This window comes from Procambarus clarkii, chromosome 64 (genome assembly GCF_040958095.1).
Source record: "Procambarus clarkii isolate CNS0578487 chromosome 64, FALCON_Pclarkii_2.0, whole genome shotgun sequence".
In the NCBI taxonomy this organism is placed as follows: domain Eukaryota; kingdom Metazoa; phylum Arthropoda; class Malacostraca; order Decapoda; family Cambaridae; genus Procambarus; species Procambarus clarkii.
This window is the reverse complement of record NC_091213.1, coordinates 31,472,006-31,492,106: the sequence shown is the minus strand read 5'-3', so window position 1 is coordinate 31,492,106 and position 20,101 is coordinate 31,472,006. Positions and strand designations below refer to the sequence as shown.

The 20,101-nt window shown below is 48.2% G+C and overlaps 1 protein-coding gene across 1 annotated transcript; it reads left to right on the top strand.

Annotated features, from left to right (window-relative positions):
- Nucleotides 1–11,760: 11,760 nt before the first annotated feature.
- On the top strand, nt 11,761–18,643 carry LOC138354837 (calphotin-like). Its single transcript, XM_069309338.1, has 3 exons — nt 11,761–11,767; nt 11,914–11,971; nt 15,757–18,643. The coding sequence occupies exons 1-3, from the start codon at nt 11,761–11,763 to the stop codon at nt 18,641–18,643; spliced, it is 2,952 nt and encodes a 983-aa protein (XP_069165439.1).
- Nucleotides 18,644–20,101: the final 1,458 nt, after the last annotated feature.

The following is a 20,101-nucleotide window of genomic DNA, read 5'->3' as shown; positions in this document are numbered from 1 at the left end:
ATGATGGTCGAACACTTTGATCTCCATAACACTTCGTCCAAGAGAATTATAGGAGCGAAACTTGCTCCAACGACTCTGGTCTAACAAACAAATGGGTGACCTCTCTCACCACTGACGCCTTGGCTCTCCTTGTCCAATGTCAATAAGTGATAGAAGGGTCACATTTACTTTATTTTGATACTGATAATTAAGTTAACTCAAATGAAATGTTTTTATGATATTAAAAGTCAAAAGACTAATGTATTTAAGAATAAATCCCAACAGAATAGCTGGTGAATTCATAGTACTATGTGGCAATGATATCCCATTTACTATGGTTAAGTTGTGTATACAACGGCAGCAATATTATCTGCCTGTTGAATGTAATAATATTAAATGGTGTCGGATTTTCCGACAAGCATCACACAAGAGGTCAGCATCACACAAGAGGTCCGCATCACACAAGAGGTCCGCATCACACAAGAGGTCAGCATAACACAAGAGGTCAGCATCACACAAGAGGTCCGCATCACACAAGAGGTCCGCATCACACAAGAGGTCAGCATCACACAAGAGGTCCGCATCACACAAGAGGTCCGCATCACACAAGAGGTCAGCATCACACAAGAGGTCAGCATCACACAAGAGGTCAGCATCACACAAGAGGTCAGCATCACACAAGAGGTCAGCATCACACAAGAGGTCCGCATCACACAAGAGGTCAGCATCACACAAGAGGTCCGCATCACACAAGACGTCAGTATCACACAAGAGGTCGGCATCACACAAGAGGTCAGCATCACTCACAAGACGTCAGCATCACACACAAGACGTCAGCATCACACAAGAGGTCAGCATCACACAAGACGTCAGCATCACACAAGAGGTCGGTATCACACAAGAGGTCAGCATCACTCACAAGACGTCAGCATCACACACAAGACGTCAGCATCACACAAGAGGTCAGCATCACACAAGACGTCAGCATCACACAAGAGGTCGGCATCACACAAGAGGTCAGCATCACTCACAAGATGTCAGCATCACATACAAGACGTCAGCATCACACAAGAGGTCAGCATCACACAAGACGTCAGCATCACACAAGAGGTCGGCATCACACAAGAGGTCAGCATCACTCACAAGATGTCAGCATCACATACAAGACGTCAGCATCACATACAAGACGTCAGCATCATACACAAGATATCAGCATCACATACAAGACGTCAGCATCATACACAAGACATCAGCATCACATACAAGATGTCAGCATCACACACAAGACGTCAGCATCACATACAAGACGTCAGCATCACACACAAGACGTCAGCATTACTCACAAGACATCAGCATCACATACAAGATGTCAGCATCACACACAAGACATCAGCATCACATACAAGACGTCAGCATCACATACAAGACGTCAGCATCATACACAAGACATCAGCATCACATACAAGATGTCAGCATCACACACAAGACATCAGCATCACATACAAGATGTCAGCATCACACACAAGACGTCAGCATCACATACAAGACGTCAGCATCACATACAAGACGTCAGCATCACACACAAGACATCAGCATCACATACAAGACGTCAGCATCACACACAAGACGTCAGCATCACATACAAGACGTCAGCATCACACACAAGACGTCAGCATTACTCACAAGACGTCAGCATTACTCACAAGACATCAGCATCACATACAAGATGTCAGCATCACACACAAGACATCAGCATCACATACAAGACGTCAGCATCACATACAAGACGTCAGCATCATACACAAGATATCAGCATCACATACAAGACGTCAGCATCATACACAAGACATCAGCATCACATACAAGATGTCAGCATCACACACAAGACGTCAGCATCACATACAAGACGTCAGCATCACACACAAGACGTCAGCATTACTCACAAGACATCAGCATCACATACAAGATGTCAGCATCACACACAAGACATCAGCATCACATACAAGACGTCAGCATCACATACAAGACGTCAGCATCATACACAAGACATCAGCATCACATACAAGATGTCAGCATCACACACAAGACATCAGCATCACATACAAGATGTCAGCATCACACACAAGACGTCAGCATCACATACAAGACGTCAGCATCACATACAAGACGTCAGCATCACACACAAGACGTCAGCATCACATACAAGACGTCAGCATCACACACAAGACGTCAGCATCACATATAAGACGTCAGCATCATACACAAGACATCAGCATCACATACAAGATGTCAGCATCACACACAAGACATCAGCATCACATACAAGATGTCAGCATCACACACAAGACATCAGCATCACATACAAGATGTCAGCATCACACACAAGACGTCAGCATCACACACAAGACGTCAGCATCACACACAAGACGTCAGCATCACACAAGACGTCAGCATCACACACAAGACGTCAGCATCACACACAAGACGTCAGCATCACACAAGACGTCAGCATCACACACAAGACGTCAGCATCACACACAAGACGTCAGCATCACACACAAGACATCAGCATCACATACAAGATGTCAGCATCACACACAAGACGTCAGCATCACACACAAGACGTCAGCATCACACACAAGACGTCAGCATCACACAAGACGTCAGCATCACACACAAGACGTCAGCATCACACACAAGACGTCAGCATCACACACAAGACGTGTGTGATGCTACCTCATTCCCTTCTGTGTATTCATACCTCAATAAACTGATTTGAATTTGAATGTTAAAAGGTTCATTGACCATGATTAGTGTTTAACATTAAGGATAATTAGAGTGGAGAACAATTTAGTAGTAATCACTTTTTATCTGAATACAGTCAAAAACAATCTGGGTAATCAGGTGTTCCCCTGAGAATTGTGTTGAATTACTCAATGATTGAACGCTTGTCCCCCTTGCAAGTTGAGCATGCAAATAAACTGTCCAGAAAGGTTTTCATAACGTTAATTGCTCATAAATACGATGAGAAATTAATGACTAAGAATACGTCGATGTTAGAGGGCGCACCAGTTATATTTATGATAATTGGTTCTTGTTCATGCGATTGTTCTTCCTGAAGTTCTTGTTCATGAGGTTCTTGTTCATGAGATTCATGTTCATGAGGTTCTTGTTCATGAGATTCATGTTCATGAGGTTCTTCTTCCTGAAGTTCTTCTTCATAAGGTTCTTCTTCATGAAGTTCTTCTTCCTGAAGTTCTTCTTCATGAGGTTCTTCATGAGGTTCTTCATGAGGTTCTTCTGTATGAAGTTCTTCTTCATGAGGTTCTTCTTCATGAGGTTTTTCTTCCTGAAGTTCTTTTCATGAGGTTCTTCATGAGGTTCTTCTTTATGAAGTTCTTCTTCATGAGGTTCTTCTTCATGAGGTTTTTCTTCCTGAAGTTCTTTTCATGAGGTTCTTCATAAGGTTCTTCTTCATGAAGTTCTTCTTCATGAGGTTCTTCATGAGGTTCTTCTTCCTGAAGTTCTTCTTCATAAGGTTCTTCTTCATGAAGTTCTTCTTCCTGAAGTTCTTCTTCATGAGATTATTTTACATGAGATTCTTCTTCATGAGGTTAATGTTCATGAGGTTCTTCATGAGGTCCCTAATGAGATTCTTCTTCATGAGGTTCTTTATAAGGTTCTTTATGAAGTTCTTCTTCCTGAAGTTCTTCGTGAGGTTCTTCTTCATGAGGTTCTTCTTTATGAAGTTCTTCATGTGGTTCTTCTTCATGAGGTTCTTCTTCATAAGGTTCTTCTTCATGAGGTTCTTCTTCATGAGGTTGTTCTTCATGAGGTTCTTCTTCATGTGGTTCTTCTTCATGAGGTTGTTCTTCATGAGGTTCTTCTTCATGTGGTTCTTCTTCATGAGGTTCTTCTTCATGAGGTTCTTCTTCATGTGGTTGTTCTTCATGTGGTTGTTCTTCATGTGGTTGTTCTTCATGAGGTTGTTCTTCATGAGGTTCTTCATGAAGCTCTTCTTCCTGAAGTTCTTCTCCATGAGGTTCTTCTTGTAACCAAAATCCGACAATTCAGCCAGTTAAAAGCACCATTTACAGGCAACTTATCTTCATCTAAGAAAATAACTTACGTGGAAATATCCCGGTGTATCATTAATAAACTGATTTAGAAATATTATGTTAATAGAAAAATTGAGCCATGTTGATGAATCACTTCTCATGATGATCGTAAATTTGATATATCAGCAAAGGTAGATGTCGTACACATATATAAGCATATAGAGAATATGTTTTTTTTTTTTTTTTTGGGGGGGGGAGGGGGTCAATGATAACATTAGCTGATGCAGGACAAAATTAGTTCCTTTATTATTGAACGACATTCACTTCTCAATTTGTTTCCGTCAGCCACACTGCCTGTGTCAGAAAATCGTTATACCGACCGTGGGATTATACTTTATCCTGGAACATAAACATCTGGAAATTTATGTACGAACTTCCCTTGTCACTGCTTAATATATTTTGAGGCAAAGTTTGGCCTCACTAATGATTACTCGCCGCTGTTCAACCCGTTCTCGCACTTTCGTATAGACAATATTGACTTTTTAAATACGTGCAAATGTGACATACTAAACATACTAGTTTACCTTGAAAAGCTTCATAGAAAACACCGACCTTACCTAACCTTCTTATTATGTTAAGATAAGAATCTTATTGCTTCGTAATTACAATTATTACTTAACCTATAAATATAATAGGTAAAGTAATAATTGTAATTACGAAGCAATAAGATGCTTATCTTAACATACTAAGAAGGTTAGGTAAGGTCGATGTTTTCTATGAAGCTTTTCAAGGTAAACTAGTATGTTTAGTATGTCACATATGCACGTATTTAATAAGTCAATATTGAATGTAAGAACGTGCGAGAACGGGTTGCGCTGTTATGTGTTCATCAGTGCTACTCCTTGGCAAGATGTGTTACATAAACTTTTTAAACCCCTTCATGAGGTAAGGACACCCTTGTTGCTACACTTTACAAGCTGTTGAGATCCGTTGTGGCAGCCCTCAAGACGCTGATGACATTCGGGTTGCAATCTATCTGAATCTAGAGCCATTTATTGCTATAACTTTAACATTTAGAGTGTCGCCTGTTGTTGCCACCCTTAAAGGCTAGGAATACTCCTTTATTGTCATCTTACAGATCTTCACGCTACAAGTGTAGTTTGTGAAACCTAATAATTTCTTTCTCAACAAAATGAGGCACCGGGGGACTGGGTGAACACTATTATCAGACAAGGAATCACAATGATGCAAGTATAGAACTGTCTTGGACTGTTGGACTCTAAGTGTTAGGGCTTCCACTGGTGTGAGACGAGACGCACCGGGAGCCAGACCTCGCTCCTCCACACACATGACTGCAGCGACACACACATGACTGCAGCGACACACATGAGACTGCAGCGACACACACATGACTGCAGCGATACACAGATGACTACAACGACACACTGATGACTGCAGCGACACACAGATGACTGCAGCGACACACTGATGACTGCAGCGACACACACATGACTGCAGCGACACACACATGACTGCAGCGACACACAGATGACTGCAGCGACACACAGATGACTGCAGCGACACACTGATGACTGCAGCGACACACTGATGACTGCAGCGACACACACATGACTGCAGCGACACACACATGACTGCAGCGACACACACATGACTGCAGCGACACACAGATGACTGCAGCGACACACAGATGACTGCAGCGACACACTGATGACTGCAGCGACACACTGATGACTGCAGCGACACACACATGACTGCAGCGACACACAGATGACTGCAGCGACGCACACATGACTGCAGCGACACACAGATGACTACAGCGACACACACATGACTGCAGCGACACACACATGACTGCAGCGACACACTGATGACTGCAGCGACACACACATGACTGCAGCGACACACTGATGACTGCAGCGACGCACAAATGACTGCAGCGACACACAGATGACTACAGCGACACACACATGACTGCAGCGACACACACATGACTGCAGCGACACACACATGACTGCAGCGACACACACATGACTGCAGCGACACACACATGACTGTAGCGACACACACATGACTGCAGCGACACACACATGACTGCAGCGACACACAGATGACTGCAGCGACGCACACATGAATGCAGCGACACACAGATGACTGCAGCGACACACACATGACTGCAGCGACACACACATGACTGCAGCGACACACACATGACTGCAGCGACACACAGATGACTGCAGCGACACACTGATGACTGCAGCGACACACACATGACTGCAGCGACACACACATGACTGCAGCGACACACAGATGACTGCAGCGACACACAGATGACTGCAGCGACACACTGATGACTGCAGTGACACACTGATGACTGCAGCGACACACACATGACTGCAGCGACACACACATGACTGCAGCGACACACACATGACTGCAGCGACACACAGATGACTGCAGCGACACACAGATGACTGCAGCGACACACTGATGACTGCAGCGACACACTGATGACTGCAGCGACACACACATGACTGCAGCGACACACAGATGACTGCAGCGACGCACACGTGACTGCAGCGACACACAGATGACTACAGCGACACACACATGACTGCAGCGACACACACATGACTGCAGCGACACACTGATGACTGCAGCGACACACACATGACTGCAGCGACACACTGATGACTGCAGCGACGCACAAATGACTGCAGCGACACACAGATGACTACAGCGACACACACATGACTGCAGCGACACACACATGACTGCAGCGACACACACATGACTGCAGCGACACACACATGACTGCAGCGACACACACATGACTGCAGCGACACACACATGACTGCAGCGACACACACATGACTGCAGCGACACACAGATGACTGCAGCGACACACACATGACTGCAGCGACACACACATGACTGCAGCGACACACACATGACTGCAGCGACACACACATGACTGCAGCGACACACACATGACTGCAGCGACACACACATGACTGCAGCGACACACATGATGACTGCAGCGACACACTATGACTGCAGCGACACACACATGACTGCTAGCGACACACTGATGACTGCAGCGACAGCACACATGACTGCAGCGACACACACGATGACTACAGCGACACACACATGACTGCAGCGACACACACATGACTGCAGCGACACACACATGACTGCAGCGACACACACATGACTGCAGCGACACACACATGACTGCAGCGACACACACATGACTGCAGCGGACACACACATGACTGCAGCGACACACACATGACTACAGCGGACACACACATGATGACCTGCAGCGACACACACTGCATCGACTACCCATGACCAGCGACACACACATGACCTGACCTGCAGCGACACACACATGACTGCAGCGACACACACGATGACTGCAGCGCACACAGGATGACCTGCAGCGACACACACATGACTGCAGCGACCCACAAAGTACTGCAGCGGACACACTGATGACGGCAGCGACGCACACATTACTGCAGCGACACACAGATGACTGACAGCGACACACACATGACTGCAGCGACACACACATGACTGCAGCGACACACACATGACTGCAGCGACACACCAATGACTGCAGCGACACACACATGACTGACAGCGACACACACATGACTGCAGCGACACACAGATGACTGCAGCGACACACAGATGACTGCAGCGACACACACATGACTGCAGCGACACACACATGACTGCAGCGACACACAGATGACTGCAGCGAAACACACACATAACTGCAGCGACACACACATGACTGCTGCGACACACACATGACTGCAGCGACACACACATGACTGCAGCGACACACACATGACTGCAGCGACACACACATGACTGCAGCGACACACACATGACTACAGCGACACACACATGACTGCAGCGACACACACATGACTGCAGCGACACACACATGACTGCAGCGACACACACATGACTGCAGCGACACACACATGACTGCAGCGACACACACATGACTGCAGCGACACACACATGACTGCAGCGACACACACATGACTGCAGCGACACACACATGACTGCAGCGACACACACATGACTGCAGCGACACACACATGACTGCAGCGACACACACATGACTGCAGCGACACACACATGACTGCAGCGACACACACATGACTGCAGCGACACACACATGACTGCAGCGACACACACATGACTGCAGCGACACACACATGACTGCAGCGACACACACATGACTGCAGCGACACACACATGACTGCAGCGACACACACATGACTGCAGCGACACACACATGACTGCAGCGACACACACATGACTGCAGCGACACACACATGACTGCAGCGACACACACATGACTACAGCGACACACACATGACTGCAGCGACACACACATGACTGCAGCGACACACACATGACTGCAGCGACACACACATGACTGCAGCGACACACACATGACTGCAGCGACACACACATGACTGCAGCGACACACACATGACTGCAGCGACACACACATGACTGCAGCGACACACACTATGACTGCAGCGACACACACATGACTGCAGCGACACACAGATGACTGCAGCGACACACTGATGACTGCAGCGACACACACATGACTGCAGCGACACACTGATGACGGCAGCGACGCACACATGACTGCAGCGACACACAGATGACTACAGCGACACACACATGACTGCAGCGACACACACATGACTGCAGCGACACACACATGACTGCAGCGACACACACATGACTGCAGCGACACACACATGACTGCAGCGACACACACATGACTGCAGCGACACACAGATGACTGCAGCGACACACAGATGACTGCAGCGACACACACATGACTGCAGCGACACACACATGACTGCAGCGACACACAGATGACTGCAGCGACACACACATAACTGCAGCGACACACACATGACTGCTGCGACACACACATGACTGCAGCGACACACACATGACTGCAGCGACACACACATGACTGCAGCGACACACACATGACTGCAGCGACACACACATGACTGCAGCGACACACATATGACTGCAGCGACACACACATGACTGCAGCGACACACACATGACTGCAGCGACACACACATGACTGCAGCGACACACACATGACTGCAGCGACACACACATGACTGCAGCGACACACACATGACTGCAGCGACACACAGATGACTGCAGCGACACACACATGACTGCAGCGACACACACATGACTGCAGCGACACACACATGACTGCAGCGACACACACATGACTGCAGCGACACACACATGACTGCAGCGACACACACGTGACTGCAGCGACACACACATGACTGCAACGACACACACATGACTACAGCGACACACACATGACTGCAGCGACACACACATGACTGCAGCGACACACACATGACTGCAGCGACACACACATGACTGCAGCGACACACACATGACTGCAGCGACACACACATGACTACAGCGACACACACATGACTGCAGCGACACACACATGACTGCAGCGACACGCACATGATTGCAGCGACACACACATGACTGCAGCGACACACACATGACTGCAGCGACACACACATGACTGCAGCGACACACACATGACTGCAGCGACACACACATAACTGCAGCGACACACACATGACTGCAGCGACACACACATGACTGCAGCGACACACACATGACTGCAGCGACACACACACATGACTGCAGCGACACACACATGACTACAACGACACACACATGACTGCAGCGACACACACATGACTACAGCGACACACACATGACTGCAGCGACACACACGTGACTACAGCAACACACACATGACTACAGCGACACACACATGACTGCAGCGACACACACGTGACTGCAGCGACACACACATGTCTGCAGCGACACACACATGACTGCAGCGACACACACATGTCTGCAGCGACACACACATGACTGCAGCGACACACACATAACTGCAGCGACACACACATGACTGCAGCGACACACACATGACTGCAGCGACACACACATGACTGCAGCGACACACACATGACTGCAGCGACACACACATGACTGCAGCGACACACACATGACTACAGCGACACACACATGACTGCAGTGACACACACATGACTACAGCGACACACACATAACTGCAGCGACACACACATGACTGCAGCGACACACACATGACTGCAGCGACACACACATGACTGCAGCGACACACACATGACTGCAGCGACACACACATGACTGCAGCGACACACACATGACTACAGCGACACACACATGACTGCAGCGACACACACATGACTACAGCGACACACACATGACTGACGCGACACACACATGACTGCAGCGACACACACATGACTGCAGCGACACACACATGACTGCAGCGACACACACATGACTGCAGCGACACACACATGACTACAGCGACACACACATGACTGCAGCGACACACACATGACTGCAGCGACACACACATGACTGCAGCGACAAACAGATGACTGCAGCGACACACACATGACTACAGCGACACACACATGACTGCAGCGACACACACATGACTGCAGCGACAAACAGATGACTGCAGCGACACACACATGACTACAGCGACACACACATGACTGCAGCGACACACACATGTCTGCAGCGACACACACATGACTGCAGCGACACACACATGACTGCAGCGACAAACAGATGACTGCAGCGACACACACATGACTACAGCGACACACACATGACTGCAGCGACACACACATGTCTGCAGCGACACACACATGACTACAGCGACACACACATGACTGCAGCGACACACACATGACTGCAGCGACAAACAGATGACTGCAGCGACACACACATGACTACAGCGACACACACATGACTGCAGCGACACACACATGCCTGCAGCGACACACACATGACTACAGCGACACACACATGAGTGCAGCGACACACACATGACTGCAGCGACACACACATGACTACAGCGACACACACATGACTGCAGCGACACACACATGACTGCAGCGACACACACATGACTGAAGCGACACACACATGACTGCAGCGACACACACGACTACAGCGACACACACATGACTGCTGTGACACACACATGACTGCAGCGACACACATGACTGCAGCGACACACACATTACTGCAGCGACACACACATGACTACAGCGACACACACATGACTGCAGCGACACACACATGACTGCAGCGACACAAACATGACTGCAGAGACACACACATGACTGCAGCGACACACACATGACTGCAGCGACACACACATGACTGCAGAGGCACACAGATGACTGCAGCGACACACACATGACTGCAGCGACACACACATGACTGCAGCGACACACAGATGACTGCAGCGACACACACATGACTGCAGCGACACACACATGACTGCAGCGACACACACATGACTGCAGCGACACAGTTGCTGCCAGAGATTTGTGAACCATTCACTGTGTGAAGAAAATATTGATAAGCCTTTACCGGAGAGACACAAGAGCTTAGTGGATTGATCGTGATTTTTCCCATCTATATAACCACCAGAACATGTACTGCACTATGCACACAGCACCAGCATTTGTTAAGGTGAAGTGTTGCTACAAGTAATTGTGTACATGCAAGTAACGTTATGACGTGTAAGTTTCTTCATGGAAGTGCAGGGAGAGTTTATGTAGATGCAATGTGCTTTATGTATCTGTAATTCGATGAACTGGAGTACTTTGGTATTTGAAATAATTACTGAATACAACAATATCTGAGTGAGATAAGAATATACATCCAGCTATATTTATAGAAAGTAATATACAAGCTGAGTTAGTATTAAAAAGTGGGATCCAATGGTGAGTAACTTAAATACTTTTACTTTGGAATAAAGAATAGGCTGAGCAAATTTTTAATTTCTCAGAGACCGAACTTCATAAATTGGGTTTCTTTATTTGTATGACGTGATTATATAAGTTTAATCTGACTCCGGGAATATCAAATACATACTTATTTCTGGTGTGATATTCATACGTTTAATACATCCTTTTGGAAAAAGTTTCCAGTTAGGGTTGATATTGAAGAATTAGGCCTTGTAAGTGTAAACAACACACACGAGTGTGTGGAGTGAGGGTTTGTTTAGTATGTTTACAGATGTCAACAGAAGGGATGGATGTGTGTTGTCTGAATAAAGAATTTGTTGTAGTTCAGTTTTTTGCAGGATAATGATGGAGCGATAGGCAACTAGTGTAAGACTAAAGAACGGGGTAATCACTATATACACTGAGTTAGCTGCACTACAATTAGCTACCACATACATATACAATTAGCTACAAAATACATAAGAAACTTCATGTAATTCGAAGTCAGCTCTTCAAGGACTTACAAACAAATATATAAAACAGTTACTATTAGTGCTGTGAAATCTTTTAAACATAATATTATTAATGAAGAGAATCACCATGCTATGGAACAAGCCTCATATTGATATTGTTAAATACTGATGCAGACAAATCAACTAAAGCTACATGGAATAGACTTACAATTGGCCTATAAACTTAGGTATTCTTATGCTTACACAAAGCACTACTAATATCATGAATAGTGCAGTGTAATGAACTGAGAACTATGGGTAAGGGCAGCTGACAGTGTGACATTTTAATTATTAGACTGGAATTTTGTTTATTAGGCTTGTAACTACTGCTGAGGACCAGTGACCACTAAAGTTGTATACTCTTCACAAAAGCTGTGACACACTTTATAACACTATATTAATAAAATATATTAAGGCCAAATATTATGAGGTACTTTAATTTTTAAACTATTTCATGCACTTATGGATATTAGAAGATATTCTCAAACTCTGCCCAAAGTTTGCCAAAGCAGACACGTGGACTTGATTTAAATCCCATGTTTCCTTTGGTTAAAGATTAAATGTAAATGTTCCTTTGGTTAAATGTTTCCTTTGTATAAATGTATATAAATGTACTTTGGTTAAAAAATTAACACAATTAAATGTACGATTAACACTCCTCTGTTGGGTGAGTGTTGCAGATCCTTACCGCTGACTACTGGTCTACACTTTACTTCCACATCTCTCATAGAAGTAAGGTGTGGCCCACCCCTGTGTACTTGGGGCTGTTATTACTATAAGTTAGATAATAATACCTTGGCAAGTTAGTCTATAAGAGCAGAGTGGGAGGATAGAGCAGAGTGGGAGGATAGAGCAGAGTGGGAGGATAGAGCAGAGTGGGAGGCTAGAGCAGAGTGGGAGGATAGAGCAGAGTGGGAGGATAGAGCAGAGTGGGAGGCTAGAGCAGAGTGGGAGGATAGAGCAGAGTGGGAGGATAGAACACAGTGGGAGGATAGAGCAGAGTGGGAGGATAGAGCAGAGTGGGAGGATAGAGCAGAGTGGGAGGATAGAGTAGAGTGGGAGGATAGAGCAGAGTGGGAGGCTAGAGCAGAGTGGGAGGATAGAGCAGAGTGGGAGGATAGAGCAGAGTGGGAGGATAGAGCCGAGTGGGAGGCTAGAGCAGAGTGGGAGGATAGAGCAGAGTGGGAGGCTAGAGCAGAGTGGGAGGATAGAGCAGAGTGGGAGGATAGAGCAGAGTGGGAGGCTAGAGCAGAGTGGGAGGATAGAGCAGAGTGGGAGGATAGAGCAGAGTGGGAGGCTAGAGCAGAGTGGGAGGATAGAGCAGAGTGGAAGGATAGAGCAGAGTGGGAGGATAGAGCAGAGTGGGAGGATAGAGCAGAGTGGGAGGATAGAGCAGAGTGGGAGGATAGAGCAGAGTGGGAGGATAGAGCAGAGTGGGAGGATAGAGCAGAGTGGGAGGATAGAGCAGAGTGGGAGGATAGAGCAGAGTGGGAGGCTAGAGCAGAGTGGGAGGATAGAGCAGAGTGGGAGGATAGAGCAGAGTGGGAGGATAGAGCAGAGTGGGAGGATAGAGCAGAGTGGGAGGATAGAGCAGAGTGGGAGGCTAGAGCAGAGTGGCAGGATAGAGCAGAGTGGGAGGATAGAGCAGATTGGGAGGATAGAGCAGAGTGGGAGGATAGAGCAGAGTGGGAGGATAGAGCAGAGTGGGAGGCTAGATCAGAGTGGGAGGATAGAGCAGAGTGGGAGGCTAGAGCAGAGTGGGAGGATAGAGCAGAGTGGGAGGATAGAGCAGAGTGGGAGGATAGAGCAGAGTGGGAGGATAGAGCAGAGTGGGAGGATAGAGCATAGTGGGAGGATAGAGCAGAGTGGGAGGATAGAGCAGAGTGGGAGGATAGAGCAGAGTAGGAGGATAGAGCAGAATGAGAGGATAGAGCAGAGTGGGAGGCTAGAGCAGAGTGGGAGGTGGGAGGCTAGAGCAGAGTGGGAGGCTAGAGCAGAGTGGGAGGATAGAGCAGAGTGGGAGGATAGAACACAGTGGGAGGATAGAGCAGAGTGGGAGGATAGAGCAGAGTGGGAGGATAGAGAAGAGTGGGAGGATAGAGCAGAGTGGGAGGATAGAGCAGAATGAGAGGATAGAGCAGAGTGGGAGGATAGAGCAGAGTGGGAGGATAGAACACAGTGGGAGGATAGAGCAGAGTGGGAGGATAGAGCAGAGTGGGAGGATAGAACACAGTGGGAGGATAGAGCAGAGTGGGAGGATAGAGCAGAGTGGGAGGATAGAGCAGAGTGGGAGGATAGAGCAGAGTGGGAGGATAGAGCAGAGTGGGAGGATAGAGCAGAGTGGGAGGATAGAGCAGAGTGGGAGGATAGAGCAGAGTGGGAGGATAGAGCAGAGTGGGAGGATAGAGCAGAGTGGGAGGATAGAGCAGAGTGGGAGGATAGAGAAGAGTGGGAGGATAGAGCAGAGTGGGGGGATAGAGCAGAATGAGAGGATAGAGCAGAGTGGGAGGATAGAGCAGAGTGGGAGGATAGAACACAGTGGGAGGATAGAGCAGAGTGGGAGGATAGAGCAGAGTGGGAGGATAGAAAACAGTGGGAGGATAGAGCAGAGTGGGAGGATAGAGCAGAGTGGGAGGATAGAGCAGAGTGGGAGGATAGAGCAGAGTGGGAGGATAGAGCAGAGTGGGAGTATAGAGCAGAGTGGGAGGATAGAGCAGAGTGGGAGGATAGAGCAGAGTGGGAGGATAGAGCAGAGTGGGAGGATAGAGCAGAGTGGGAGGCTAGAGCAGAGTGGGAGGATAGAGCAGAGTGGGAGGATAGAGCAGAGTGGGAGGCTAGAGCAGAGTGGCAGGATAGAGCAGAGTGGGAGGCTAGAGCAGAGTGGGAGGATAGAGCAGAGTGGGAGGATAGAGCAGAGTGGGAGGATAGAGCAGAGTGGGAGGATAGAGCAGAGTGGGAGGCTAGAGCAGAGTGGGAGGATAGAGCAGAGTTGGAGGATAGAGCAGAGTGGGAGGATAGAGCAGAGTGGGAGGATAGAGCAGAGTGGGAGGATAGAGCAGAGTGGGAGGATAGAACACAGTGGGAGGATAGAGCAGAGTGGGAGGATAGAGCAGAGTGGGAGGATAGAACACAGTGGGAGGATAGAGCACAGTGGGAGGATATAATGTCTACTTCGTGAGAGTATGTCAGCTGTTTGGTGACTCACTGTTATAGCTGGTGTTTGGAACGGGAAGTCAATTTAAGTGTAATAAGGTTATCAACTTCCTCTAGGCCAGTTATATTGACTTTTCCAAGTGTGCCACCTGCAACAGTGGCCCAACCTGCAACAGTGGCCCAACCTGCAACAGTAGTTCAACCTGCAACAGTGGCCCAACCTGCAACAGTAGTTCAACCTGCAACTGTGGCCCAACCTGCAACAGTGGTCCAACCTGCAACAGTGGCCCAACCTACAACAGTAGTTCAACCTGCAACAGTGGCCCAACCTGCAACAGTGGCCCAACCTGCAACAGTAGTTCATACTGCAACAGTGGCCCAACCTGCAACAGTGGCCCAACCTGCAACAGTAGTTCAACCTGCAACAGTGGCCCAACCTGCAACAGTGGCCCAACCTGCAACAGTAGTTCAACCTGCAACAGTGGCCCAACCTGCAACAGTGGCCCAACCTGCAACAGTGGCCCAACCTGCAACAGTGGCCCAACCTGCAACAATGGCCCAACCTACAACAGTAGTTCAACCTGCAACAGTGGCCCAACCTACAACAGTGGCCCAACCTGCAACAGTAGTTCAACCTGCAACAGTGGCCCAACCTGCAACAGTGGCCCAACTTACAACAGTAGTTCAACCTGCAACAGTGGCCCAACCTGCAACAGTGGCCCAACCTGCAACAGTAGTTCAACCTGCAACAGTGGCCCAACCTGCAACAGTAGTTCAACCTGCAACTGTGGCCCAACCTGCAACAGTGGTCCAACCTGCAACAGTGGCCCAACCTACAACAGTAGTTCAACCTGCAACAGTGGCCCAACCTGCAACAGTGGCCCAACCTGCAACAGTAGTTCATACTGCAACAGTGGCCCAACCTGCAACAGTGGCCCAACCTGCAACAGTAGTTCAACCTGCAACAGTGGCCCAACCTGCAACAGTGGCCCAACCTGCAACAGTAGTTCAACCTGCAACAGTGGCCCAACCTGCAACAGTGGCCCAACCTGCAACAGTGGCCCAACCTGCAACAATGGCCCAACCTACAACAGTAGTTCAACCTGCAACAGTGGCCCAACCTACAACAGTGGCCCAACCTGCAACAGTAGTTCAACCTGCAACAGTGGCCCAACCTGCAACAGTGGCCCAACTTACAACAGTAGTTCAACCTGCAACAGTGGCCCAACCTGCAACAGTGGCCCAACCTACAACAGTAGTTCAACCTGCAACAGTGGCCCAACCTGCAACAGTAGTTCAACCTGCAACAGTGGCCCAGCCTGCAACAGTAGTTCAACCTGCAACAGTGGCCCAACCTGCAACAGTGGTCCAACCTGCAACAGTGGCCCAACCTGCAACAGTAGTTCAACCTGCAACAGTGGCCCAACCTGCAACAGTAGTTCAACCTGCAACAGTGGCCCAACCTGCAACAGTGGCCCAACCTGCAACATTAGTTCAACCTGCAACAGTGGCCCAACCTGCAACAGTGGCCCAACCCACAACAGTAGTTCAACCTGCAACAGTGGTCCAACCTGCAACAGTGGCCCAACCTGCAACAGTAGTTCAACCTGCAACAGTAGTTCAACCTGCAACAGTGGCCCAACCTGCAACAGTAGTTCAACCTGCAACAGTAGTTCAACCTGCAACAGTAGTTCAACCTGCAACAGTGGCCCAACCTGCAACAGTAGTTCAACCTGCAACAGTAGTTCAACCTGCAACAGTAGTTCAACCTGCAACAGTGGCCCAACCTGCAACAGTAGTTCAACTTCCAACAGTAGTTCAACCTACAACAGTAGTTCAACCTGCAACAGTGGCCCAACCTGCAACAGTGGCCCAACCTTCAACAGTAGTTCAACCTGCAACAGTGGCCCAACCTACAACAGTGGCCCAACCTGCAACAGTAGTTCAACCTGCAACAGTGGCCCAACCTGCAACAGTGGCCCAACTTACAACAGTAGTTCAACCTGCAACAGTGGCCCAACCTGCAACAGTGGCCCAACCTACAACAGTAGTTCAACCTGCAACAGTGGCCCAACCTGCAACAGTAGTTCAACCTGCAACAGTGGCCCAGCCTGCAACAGTAGTTCAACCTGCAACAGTGGCCCAACCTGCAACAGTGGTCCAACCTGCAACAGTGGCCCAACCTGCAACAGTAGTTCAACCTGCAACAGTGGCCCAACCTGCAACAGTAGTTCAACCTGCAACAGTGGCCCAACCTGCAACAGTGGCCCAACCTGCAACATTAGTTCAACCTGCAACAGTGGCCCAACCTGCAACAGTGGCCCAACCCACAACAGTAGTTCAACCTGCAACAGTGGTCCAACCTGCAACAGTGGCCCAACCTGCAACAGTAGTTCAACCTGCAACAGTAGTTCAACCTGCAACAGTGGCCCAACCTGCAACAGTAGTTCAACCTGCAACAGTAGTTCAACCTGCAACAGTAGTTCAACCTGCAACAGTGGCCCAACCTGCAACAGTAGTTCAACCTGCAACAGTAGTTCAACCTGCAACAGTAGTTCAACCTGCAACAGTGGCCCAACCTGCAACAGTAGTTCAACTTCCAACAGTAGTTCAACCTACAACAGTAGTTCAACCTGCAACAGTGGCCCAACCTGCAACAGTGGCCCAACCTTCAACAGTAGTTCAACCTGCAACAGTGGCCCAACCTACAACAGTAGTTCAACCTGCAACAGTGGCCCAACCTGCAACAGTAGTTCAACCTGCAACAGTGGCCCAACCTGCAACAGTAGTTCAACCTGCAACAGTGGCCCAACCTGCAACAGTAGTTCAACCTGCAACAGTGGCCCAACCTACAACAGTAGTTCAACCTGCAACAGTGGCCCAACCTGCAACAGTAGTTCAACCTGCAACAGTGGCCCAACCTGCAACAGTGGCCAACCTGCAACAGTGGCCCAACCTGCAAAAATGGTCCAACCTGCAACAGTGGCCCAACCTACAACAGTAGTTCAACCTGCAACAGTGGCCCAACCTGCAACAGTAGTTCAACCTGCAACAGTGGCCCAACCTGCAACAGTGGCCCAACCTACAACAGTAGTTCAACCTGCAACAGTGGCCCAACCTGCAACAGTAGTTCAACCTGCAACAGTGGCCCAACCTGCAACAGTGGCCCAACCTGCAACAATGGTCCAACCTGCAACAGTGGCCCAACCTGCAACAGTAGTTCAACCTGCAACAGTGGCCCAACCTGCAACAGTAGTTCAACCTGCAACAGTGGCCCAACCTGCAACAGTGGTCCAACCTGCAACAGTGGCCCAACCTGCAACAGTAGTTCAACCTGCAACAGTGGCCCAACCTGCAACAGTGGTCCAACCTGCAACAGTGGCCCAACCTGCAACAGTGGTCCAACCTGCAACAGTGGCCCAACCTGCAACAGTGGCCCAACCTGTAAAAGTGGCCCAACGTCCGGGTGCATACTTCTTGCAATTGGTAGATACAAGCGTCGTTTGGAAAAACGTGCCCAACCTTCTCTGTACTGCCAGGGAACTGAACCTGAGTCCTACAGTTGTGAGCAGACGATGTAGACTGTTGAGCTGTTTGAATGCAGTCCTCATTGCGCAGTAGTAACACACTCGTCTCGCGCTTCGCGAACGTTGTGGCCTGAGTTCGAATCCTCGCCGGGGAGCAGTAACTAAGCGCCAATCCTTAACTGTAGCCTCTCTTCACTCAGCAGTAAATGGGTACCTGGTTGTTAAACGATTTGGCGGGTCATATTCCGGTCAATATTAGTATTAAGGACCCGCCTGACAGGCCACGCCTGCTAGTGGCTCTACAAGAATGTAACAACTCTTCTATGTGAATAAAATAAAATAAAATAAAATATAAAAAAATAATCTATAAAAAAATAAATAAAATAAAATAGTCTAAAATAAAATAAAATATAAAAAAATAATCTATAAAAAATGAATAAAATAAAAGTCTAAAATAAAATATAATAGTAAAATATAAGTAAAATAGTCTCTTCAAAAAGCCTCGGTGCATCCTAGGTTTAACCCGCTATTAGCCAAGAGGCCATCCATCCAGTGTTGACCAGCTCGAACGGTCCTTAACCTGACTGATAACGCCAAATCGTTTCCCTCGGGGAATGTCATGAGGAAAGAGTCGTAAATTAGATCCACGAGCCAGAGAGTGCAAGGTAAAGAGCCTGTGTTTACCTCAGAGGACCTGGTAGTACTCTCAGGTTCGGTCTCGATACCAATTAATTCGTGTTCTGTCACCTCACCCAAAACATTTGTGTCATATCACCTCACTCAAAACATTTGTGTCATATCACCTCACTCAAAATATTTGTGTCATATCACCTCACTCAAAACATTTGTGTCATATCACCTCACTCAAAATATTTGTGTCATATCACCTCACCTAAAACATTTGTGTCATATCACCTCACTCAAAACGAATATAA

Excerpts from the sequence above, each read along its gene's own strand:
- LOC138354837 (XM_069309338.1), top strand. Across the intron at positions 11,972-15,756 it reads TTAAAAAGTGGGATCCAATG|GCCAGTTATATTGACTTTTC; the intron begins GTGAGTAACTTA and ends AACTTCCTCTAG.